The following is an 11,162-nucleotide window of genomic DNA, read 5'->3' on the forward strand; positions in this document are numbered from 1 at the left end:
GTACACATTTACTTTTAGTTGGTGCAGGTAACTCACTGTAAAGTTCTAAATTACTCTATAGCCTAATGATTTTGTTAGGGTAATGGCATAGTTGGAAAATAAAGTTTTGTGAAAGATTTGCAATTTTATTTCATTTCAGGCCAGAAAATTAATAAAACGTACCATTGTATCACTATTTCTTGGAGCAAAGACTGTTTCATGGGAAAAAAAGGAAGAAATCTCTTTTCTGACTGCCCTAATTGGCTTTCCAGTTATGCTGTTTCCAAGACAACAAAATAAATGATTTTGTTATAGCTAAGTTGTATGTTTTTTCTAATTATATTTCACAAGTTCTCTCTTCTGATTTTGTTATAACCGTAAATGGGAAAAAAATCTTTTTAGCCAACATCTGGAAGGATTTCTTTGAAAGAATGGACAGGGTGTCAGAATCTAATTGCTTCAGTGGCATAATGTAAGGTTAGTGTTACTGCAGCTAAAATACCACCCTGTGCTGGGCAAGGGGAGCCGAACTTGGTGTGCTAACCTTCAAGGCAATTTGCTGCTCTGTTTTGCTGATGCAATACTAGTGCAGTACTAGACATAGAGACAGGGCTACTCTGAAGGCTCCTAAATTGCAGTTGGGGGAAAATAATAGATGATGCATCTGCTGTGTCTGTATAGCAATAGCAGTGCTGGATCCTGCATTTTTCCCATACCTGCTCAGTACAGCACCAGATGAAGCAGATACCTTCCTTTTGTCCGTTTGTTAATCTTTGTATATAAATTATGCATGTTAATAAAATTGTAATCATACAGATGTGGTTTGATTCCTCAAGTCGTACTATTTTCAGAAGCGTAACATTTTATTCTGCAAATTTCAGTCATAGGCTGTCAGTACTGCTGGGAACATCATACAAAGGGTTTATGTTATAAGCCAGTTAGTCTCAGCTGGCTTGGGATTCACCATTCCAACAGCTGTATAATGTTTTGGCTGGGATTCCTAAAATTAAATGCTGTTGTTCAGATATGTTGTTAACTTGCTTTTAGAGATCGTCAAATGTTTGACTTGCATTTGCCGTCTCTCAGCTCCATAGGCAATGCAACATCAGTCAAGATGAAGGAGCCCCTGCTCTCCTGGAATCAATTTTGTCAGCTGAGTCATGGGGAGTTTCTCAGGCTGTCTTATAGCTACTGCACTATAAAGATCAGCAACAGCCCATTTAGATCTTCAAATTGTGTCCAGTCTAGTTGTAGCACCTGGGCTTAGTTATAATGGGGAATGAAGACAAAGACTTTCAGCTGCATAGAAGATAGAGATTTTGATTCTAACATTTGGCCTAATTCCAAAAGTCAGAGGACTCTTACAATGATTATTTCAACTTGGATGTTATCAAAGACCAGTTCTCTGTACCATATCTCCAGCACACTTCACATTAAAAGCTTCCAGCTTTAGTATGGATTAACTGACCACTCTTCAACTTACCTTTGACAGTGGGAACTAATATATAGCTTGCAAATGTTTTGGATTTTTACATCATTCCAACTTTAAGAACTAATTTTTACAAATACTGTAAGTTTCTTCACCTACATTGAGTATCTTAGTGCTTAAATTATTAGATGCTAATACTATAGTGTACCATCTAACTACAGTTTAGAAAATGAAAATAATCCCAATTCTTTCCAATCTGTTTCTAAAAATGCATAGGAAACCCACCAATCTTGAGGATTTTCCTTTAGTGTTGGGTTACTTGCAGAGGAAACCTTTTGATTTGGAAGCTTTTTCTTACGTTTTTGTTGTTATGGCTGCATCTTATTAGCTCCACAGTCACTCTTGTTCAAAGGCTGAAAGATCCCAGTTGTGGGACACACGAGTAGCTGGAGACACAATGGCTTGCCACAGGTAAATAAACCTTCCAGAGAGGCAAACAGGGCTACATTTGACCGGCAGGGGGAGCAAACAATTAAACTGTTTCAATGATTTAATATGTGAATATATTCTCTGATTAACGAAGAGGTCAAAATTCAAGCGGGCCTTGATAGTAGCTTGCAGTTATCATTTGTTCTCATTAAAATGAGCTGTAATATAAAAAAAAGATTGCAGATTAAGAAGGATCGCCTGCCTGCAAATCAAGACACTCACCCGACAAACAAGCTTTTGGTAGACATGCACATTAGCCCAGGCGTTGTGGATCAGGTCAGTAAGTGATCAAATTCCTCAAGGATCCCTACCTGTTCATTGTGTGGGTATCTGTACATATGCTATAGGATCCTGTCATCTTCAGACCAAATTTGGTGAAAGGGGGTGTCCTGTGTTTGTGTTTGAATTTTTTACTGCCATTTGAACCTATCCAGTTCCTAACTGCTAATTTATACGTGCAGGACCCTTTTAATCCAAAGGAGAATACAGATATGTGATTCTACATGTGCAGGCTGCCATGGTACAGTCCATTTGACTATACAACTCTGCCACGTGAATAAACTAGTCCTTAAAAATGGGGAAAGTTATCCAGCCCCTTCTCTCCACTGTGAGCATCACCAGGGCATCTATTGCCAATATATACCTCAGCTCTCTCCAGATCATCATTGTCCTCCCTGAAAGTGGTTTACAGCCATATTAAAAACACAGTGCAAGACAACTAACAGGATATATTTTTTGAATTCCTGATATGCATTATTAGATGCGAGAATGCTTTTTTTTGGTAATAGTCGTGAATTTTTAGATATATTTTATAATTTTTATAAATTTTTGTTTTGTATATGATTAACTTGTTTTCATTTTCTGTATATTGTTTACAGATTTATTGCTCAATTATGGTACTTAAAATATGGGTTATTGTTTTTATTACTAGCAACTACTTAATGTAGAATTTATATTGATTTTTGTTGAAATGCAAACCACTGAGATTTTTTAAAACATAAACTGCTATACAAGTTAAATAATAATAAAAATAAAAAAAATAAAAATGGAAGATGATGTTCAGGGCAAGCTAAACATATATTTGGAAAATTGAGAGGTTTCTTGTGGCACGCTTATAAACGTTGTGTTACTCTGCTCTCTTAATCTGTCCTTGCGTGGGATGTTTAGAACAATATGTCAGTCAGTGTATACATAGAATATTCTCCTGGGAATTAAATGATGATTGCAGAATTGTTGATCTGAAGGACAATGTCTAAGAACAACGTTACTGTTATTTGACTTATTAGCAGAGCTTGAAAGATCACTTTTAAAAAGTAATAAATTACAATTACATGGTCCAAAAAAGTAGTAATTACTGTTGCGATTACGATTGCTCTGAAAGTAACTGATTACTTTTTCTCAAAAGTAATCACTACAATTACATTTCAGTTACTTTAAAAAAACCGCCTACAAGGTGCTGGCTTTGGCTGCTGCACATCTAAGTTGCCTAAACAACATTAAAAATAAACACACACATACAGAGGTAGTAAAATAATTCTTTTTATCCATAAGATACCAATGGTATCTCTCTGCTGGTAAAGGAGGTGGGGAGGGAGGCAGAGGCCGCAACTCAGATCTTTGCACGTCAAACCAAGTGCCGCCTCCACCACCCCACCAGACATTTTTCCCTGAGATGCAAAAAAGTTTAAATACTGCAAATGCAGCACAGTAGCCAGAGAGGGTGGTGGAGGCCACTTTGTGTGCCAAGTTCAAGCACATACACACATTGTTATCTTTCACCTCCACAGTTCTTTATCTCTATTCCGCTGCTGCCTCCTTTATCCATGTTCTTATCCTCCGGCTCCTTTTTCCCCTCCACTCCATTCTTCACCACCACCATCCATTTTTTAAAATGTTTTCTCCACTCCACCTCCTCCCTTGTTGCCTCCTATCCACCCACAAAGCATGAGGGAAGTGTGATGCTGCACAGAAGGCCAGTTTGAGGCACATGATTTTCATCCACAAATCAGAAGAGCAGAAGACTTCCCCTGCTCCCTCCCCCAAAGTAATGCTGGAAACATTACAATTACTCCAAGTTCTATTACAATCAAAATGTAAAGGAATTACCCACTCGTTCCTCAAAAAAGTAATGAATTACTTTCAAGCTCTGCTTATAAATCACTACAGAGGAGTCTCTAAGCAACTTTTAAAAGACTAATAGCCAAAGGCAGAGCATAAAAACAAAAAATACATTACAATGAAAAGATTACGACCCATAAAGGATCCAGCAAGTCAACAGCAAAAAGCAGTTAATAATAAGCAGAACATTTATCACAAGCCATTGGATTTTGGGAGAAGAGAGAGGTTTTTATCTGGTGCCAAACGGATGTTAATGATAGTGCCAGGCAGACCTCATTGGGGAGATCATTCCACAAGTGGGGAACCACAACTGAAAAGGCCCTTTCCCTTAATAACCCTCTCAGAGGGGGCACCTGGAGGAAGGCCTTACATGAAGAGTCCAGGTAGGTTCATATTGGGAAAGGTATTCTGGAAGATATTGGGGTCCTAAGCCATACAGGCCTGTAGAGGTCAAAACCTCAGGCAGCAATGCAGCAGTGCCAGGTTGGTGTTATATGATCACCTCACCTTGAGCATGTCAGCAACAGAGCAGACATATTCTGCACTACAGTTTCTAAACAGTCTTCAAAAGCAGCCCCATGTGAAGCCCAATACGCAGTAGTGTCTGGTGAGGCAGTGTGGGAGGGGTACCATTGCTCTCCTGGTTGCCGAACACAGTGGCTCACTGCCGCTCACTGCAAGGGGGAGGGAGAGGTATGGGAGAGCCACTCCAATGCTGCCGGTGAGCTCCCATACCTCCCTCCCTCTTGGTCTTACATAATCCTTAATAAAATATGCCTTTAGCCATGACTAAGTTTAACAAGTTCTCATTTCTATTGCAAAGTTCATCTAATGAATTTTTGATATACATTTTAATTCACCCCCAAAGCTTGGTAAAATATTTATTACCAAGCAGTTTGCAAACAAAGTGCAGGGTGTGTTTAAAATGGTGGTTACACACAAAATGCTGTGATTGTTCCAGATCCCAATTCTTGAAGATAAACCTTTCTAGAAATTATGTTCAGTTAATTCATATATGAATTAACTTTTTTTGTTGGTGGCTTAAGGTTTATTTCCCTGCTGAAATACGAGAGACCCCATCAGCACTGACAATCTGCCGGCTTTTGAAGACACACCTGTATAGACAAGCACTTCTCCTGGTTTAAATTGTTTTAATTTCTGTTTTAATTGGCTTTTTTTGTACATTTTAATTGTGGATGTTGATTTTAATGTTTTGATGAAATTGTTTTATTCTACATTTTAATTAGCGCAGAGTCCCTCCATAGCGCAGAGTGGTAAGCGGCGGTAATGCAGCCGAAGCTCTGCTCATGGCCGGAGTTCGATTCCAACGGAAGGAGGAAGTCGAATCTCCGGTAAAAAGGGTTGAGGTCCACTCAGCCTTCCATCCATCCGTGGTCGGTAAAATGAGTACCGGCATACGCTGGGCGGTAAAGAAAGGCTGGGGAAGGAACTGGCAATCCCACCCCATATATACGGTCTGCCTAGTAAATGTCGCAAGACGTCACCCTAAGAGTCGGAAACGACTCGCACTACATGTGCAGGGACACCTTTACCTTAATTGGTTTTATACTTGAAAGTCACTTAGATTGGCAATTAGGTGATATATAAATTAATGTTGTTAGATTTTAAGATGCTACAATAGCCTCTTAGTTTTGCTAAAGTAGCTGACCTGGAAATTATCTGGAATTTGTTACTGTATTTCAAATGCAATTCAGCCTTTGGAAATATATCCCCAAACTACCACTAGAGGACAGTACAATGTCAGAGAACAAATGTCCCACTTGCCTGCAAAATGCCAAGTCCTTTTTTGCTTTCTGTGTTCCTACATATTTTATTTCAGATGTTCAATTTCTACCTCAACATTGGAAGGGGGGGGTTCTTTCTCATGGAAGTGGAATTAAATTGCCTATTGTCCCTTTTCAGTTTTTGTAGAACAATGTTAAGAAAAAACTTGGTTGCTGTTAAGACTCTCATCTCATTCAGAATCAGCTGAAGTCAGATGAAGTGTCTTTCCTCATTCTCATAACCTGTGACAGTGGATTGTGTGCCACAAATAAGTCTGCATATTCTATGCCCATTATAGGCAACATTTTCAAGCTTTGCAGAAATGAGAGGATATTCTATACATATTTAGGAGAGCAAATGGCTTTTAGTCCTGTGTGCAGCAATTCATTCCTTCATACACAGTGGTCTTATTTTTCCAAAGAACGAGCAGGGACACTTGAAGATGATGCCAGATATTTATGGGTTTCATTTGTTTTTATTGATTTCACATATATTGATTTTATCTTTGATTTCCACTCTACCATCCTTATCCACTCATCTCCCTTAAATGACTCTACTCATTCTTTGCTGCCCTTTATGTCTGGAATGGCCTCCTACAATTCCTGTGTGGTGCCATCTCCCTCGACATGTCCATGAAGCCTCACTCTGTAAAACGCTCAACAAATGAACGAATTTCCATTCACTTGTTACCCGTCTTTCCCTTCCTCTTGACTACCCCCCCATTTGCAAATTCTGCGTGTAATCTTGTTGAAGGGATCTCTTTCATTCCCTTAGGTTCTTGCATGATTTTGATTATTTTGTTGCTGGGGAGAGCATTCCACAAGTGGGGAGCCACCACTGAAAAGGCCTGTTCTCATGTCACCACCTGCCATACCTCCCTCGGAGGGGGCAAACGGAGAAGGGCCTCAGATGAAGAACATAGTACCCAGGTTGGTTCATGGGGGGAGAGGTGGTTCTTGAGGTATTAGGGTCCTGAGCCATATAAGACTTTGTAAGTCAAAACCAGCACTTTGAACTGCATGTGATCTCCAGCTTTGTACACACATGCATGGTTCCTTGTAAGGGGCAGAATCAGGGGGCCCAATATAAAATGTCTGGGTGGCCCTGCAAAGCTGACTGGGGGGTCGCCAAAGGCACTGCTCACCCAAAGTGCTATTTATCATGAAGCTGGCCATGGTAGCCAAAACAGCAATATCCATGCATCAGAGGGAGGTGTCATCAGATGGGGGGCTACCTGAGGTTTGCAGGAGTATAAAAAAAAATTAGGAAAAGCTCTAAGGGGAGCACCCCCCCAAAAAAAAGCCCAGTGAGGACAGAGCATGTTCAGTGTCCATGGAATATTGACTTTTGAGAGGGGGGGAAACTGAAAGGCGTGTGGCCGTCACACCCACTTTTTTGAGTAATAAATGAGGTGCCGGTACTCACATCTTGAAGTGCAGTGGGTGCCTGCACAAAATGGCTGCCATGGGCAGCAAAAAAAGATGTTGGTACTCTATACCAGTAAGTACTGCCACACAAAAAAAACACTGTTAGGATAAAATGCCTTGAAGGACACATGCTTTGTGCCAGGCTCTGCCATGAAAATGTATTTAAGAGCCAATCCACATATCAGTAATTAATTGTACCCAACTATATCCTTGCAGGATATTGTAGTGAACCTTGGTTCTGATGGAGGAGCCTGAACGATATGTTTTTCTCATTCATAAATGAAGGGGTTTAGTCCAAAGGTGACTTTCTGTGTGTGGGAAACATCTGCTGCTCATGGAAGTGCTGTTTTACACCTTGTACGGGAAGTCTGTATGAAAATAGTGATTATTAATCCAAAGAAATTTCTTCTGTTTCCACAAGAGCTTCCATAGCCTCTTTTGCAGAGCCATGATAACTGCTATAGAATTCACATGCAATAGCACTGCACAAACTCTTGCATAAGCATTTATTTATTTATTTATTTATTGCACTTGTATACCGCCCCATAGCCAAAGCTCTCTGGGAGGTTTACAGCAATCAAAAACATTAAAACAAATATACAATTTAAAACACATATTTTAAAAACAATTTAAAACACAATTTTAAAATTTAAAATATAAAAACAATTTAAAACACATGCTAAAATGCCTGGGAGAAGAGGAAAGTCTTGACCTGGCGCCAAAAAGATAACAGTGTTGGCACCAGGCGCACCTCATCAGAAATATTCCATAATTTGGGGGCCACCACTGAGAAGGCCCTCTCCCTTGTTGCCACACTCCAAGCTTCCCTTGGAGTAGGCACCCGGAGGAGAGCCTTTGATCTTGAACATAGTGTACGGGTGGGTTCGTATCGGGAGAGGCGTTCCATCAGGTATTGTGGTCCCAAGGCTTTATAGGTCAAAACCAGCACCTTGAATTGAGCTCGGAAACATACAGGCAGCCAATGCAAGTGGGCCAGAATCGGTTTTATATGTTTGGACCGTCTGGTCCCTGTTACCAATCTGGCTGCTGTATTTTGCACAAGCTGCAGTTACCATTAATGGCTTCCTTCTGTTCACAATATCCAACCCTGCATTTTTAAGTGTACACTTAAAAATATATTAGGAGCACACCTACAGCAATGTCATGTGTGCATCTCATGTTGCATGCAATATAAGGATGTCACTGAAAATAGCATCCCTGAGTGGTATTCAGTGCTAGTCGTACTCTAGAGTAAACCCACTGAAGTTAACAAACATGACTAACTTAGGTTCATTCATTTCAGTGCATCTACTCTGAGCAGGACTTAGTTGAATACAACCCCTGTGTTATGTGTGCATCTCCCTTGTAAAGCACAGGGACATTTGACTCATGCAGTGTGTTTCCCATGCAATGCCACTTCCATACCATGTTGCATGCTGCTGCAAGGAAACTCACAACATGATAATGTCACAAGGGTAAGTAATCGCACGCATTATGGGGAAGAAGGGGAAACCTTGATAAGGTATTTTCACCCTGACATCCCCAACTCAAAGCTAGAGATGGGTGACAATTTCTATTCAGTTGACATTTCAATTTGAATGTATCAACTTTGCACTTTCCAAAACAATATAAGAACCAAAATGCAGCCATCCTTCAAAGTTTGCATTTATTTGAATTTTACAATGCAGTTGCCAACCAAACATTTACAAAAATGCAGATAGGGGAAAGCGTGCATAAAAATGTTTATTTGGGGGGAAATAACATGCGATGACAAGAAATGGCTTGCAGAAATGTGTTTGAGTCAAAACTCCCTACAAAAAAAATGTGTTAGGAGAAATTCATACTAAAATGCTGAAGAATTTTCATGAGGATTTCTGTTTTTTGAAAAATTGCCAATTGTAGCAGAAATGTGGAGAATTGAATTTAAGATTGGAAAACAGAAAGGTAGAGAACTGAACTTGGCAGATCTTCCCATCCATGCTCCAGACACCATCTCCCTAACCATTATGCCTAGGGTGCAGTCCAACATGAACCCTCTGCGCTGCTGGCAAGTCAAAGCCAGTTTAAGGGGAAGAATGTCTACCCGAAATGCTAGTTTTCTATGTAGAGGGAGGTTTTTTCGTTAATATCAAGGAGCATTTATTATGTGAACACCTACTGTACCTACTGTACTTGCAACCTGAAGGGTTTTTTTTTTAATATGGAGCTTACAGCCTAATCCTAACCATGTCTAGTCAGAAGTTAAGTCCCATTGAATGCAATGCCTAGCACTTTGACTCCATAAAAATCTCCGCATTGCCTGTAAGTAGAATATGAAGCCGAGGACGGAGACACCCAGGGCAAGGAGGTTATCTGAATTTGCTGCTCTTGATTAATATCGGTCTGTGAGGAACTTGCTAGCCATGCAGAGGGGAATGAGAACTCAGAAATAGCGTTCTTTCTTGCCTGACCTTTAACCTAAATAAGTCACCCTACTTAGAGCTGTCGTGGAGGAAACTCCATGCCTGAGGAACTGCCACCAATGGTAGTCACATTAGTACTCATTAAGCATGACCTCCAGCAGACATTTCCACACTGTATCCTATCTGCACACCTCATACCTTTGTAATCACCTGAGGTGGGAAATGTGTATCCTGATGGTATGTACACTTAGATTTAATACAGTTACCTATATCCTTCTAGATAAATCCTTCCTCTAGGTGATCGGACCTACAAGAGTTTTCTACCTCAGAACCTCAGTGTTCAGTCTTCATTGGACTCTCCTAGCTTACACTGTTAAACCTTAGTCAGCTTGGCTAATACTGTCTTCTAGATTTAACCCCAAAGCTGCTGGTCAAGTTTGATTTGACCAATAGCTGAATCTTTCCTAACATCTACAGGTTGTCTTCCATTGTTCTCTCTACCCATTCCATGATCTGGTTTAATATTGTTTCATAGTTCATTTAGTTAGTGCCATTTTTTTTCACTGATTTAAAAATATCCACCCATGGAGTACTTAAAATTAATTAGAGAATGCTGATGACTGAAATCAAGGATGGTTTATTAATTCATTTAGCGATTAAAGATTTTCTAGTCTAATCAGGTAGCACACAGGGTAGGGTAATAAAATGAAGCTGTCCTTGATCAAGGACAGTTGGAGACAGTTGCTGGTCTTAACAGGACACCCCTTCAATTGCTCCAGTTCAGATCAAACTCCTGCAAAATAATGGTACTGCAGCTTACTTAAAAGCTAAGCTGAGACCCAAGGAAGAAAAACAACCATACTTAGCAAACAAGGAAAACCCTTATGGCCAAGGCATCTAAAAATCTAAAATGAGGAGCAATTATCAGTCTACTATAAATGTTAGTGAGATCATAGTAAAAAGCAGAGTTTTACAAATAGTTTATTTCAGCCCTCTTTCACCGTTTCATGCACAGTAGAAATCTTTTGATTGAAAACAAACATAACAAAAGAACATATGAAGAGCCCTGCTAGATCAGGCCAATGGCCCATCTAGTCCAACATCCTTTTCTCAAAGTGGCCAATCAGATGCCTGTAGGAAGCCCACAATCAGGACCTGAGTGAAACAAGAGTTGTGAAGGATGGAGTTACAAAGAACACCCCATATCAAGCTCCCTTCTCTCTCCCTTTCTGCTGTCTATATACCCCCGTGCCACATCATTGGTGGCCACTGCTGGGGGCAGGGAAAAACACAATGATGTCAGGAGATGAATCAACCTATACTAGATATTAGGGAGTGGGAGCAGGCAACTGATGGTGTGTGGCTGTTTTAAATGGCAGCACCATGTTCTCTGTAACATGAAGTTCCACTCAATGTGATTTATGAATATTCAATATAGGTCAATATTTTGGAATGGAAAAATATATTACACTGAAATCGCAACAGTCTGAAGCATCCCAAAAATACCGCGTGCTCTACATCATGCACAATGTT

General features: G+C 40.1%; 1 protein-coding gene across 2 annotated transcripts in view; it reads left to right on the plus strand.

Moving 5' to 3' along the window:
- CENPC (centromere protein C) overlaps window positions 1-293 on the plus strand; it is a 49,261-nt gene extending 48,968 nt beyond the window's left edge. For both annotated transcript variants that reach the window (XM_061590253.1, XM_061590252.1), the window contains one exon: window positions 140-293. In XM_061590253.1, coding sequence (XP_061446237.1) covers window positions 140-152 — 13 coding nt within the window. In that variant the 3' untranslated portion in view covers window positions 153-293. The remainder of the gene's footprint in view (window positions 1-139) is intronic.
- The last annotated feature ends 10,869 nt before the right edge of the window (window positions 294-11,162 follow it).

This window comes from Rhineura floridana, chromosome 11 (genome assembly GCF_030035675.1).
Source record: "Rhineura floridana isolate rRhiFlo1 chromosome 11, rRhiFlo1.hap2, whole genome shotgun sequence".
NCBI lineage: Eukaryota > Metazoa > Chordata > Lepidosauria > Squamata > Rhineuridae > Rhineura > Rhineura floridana.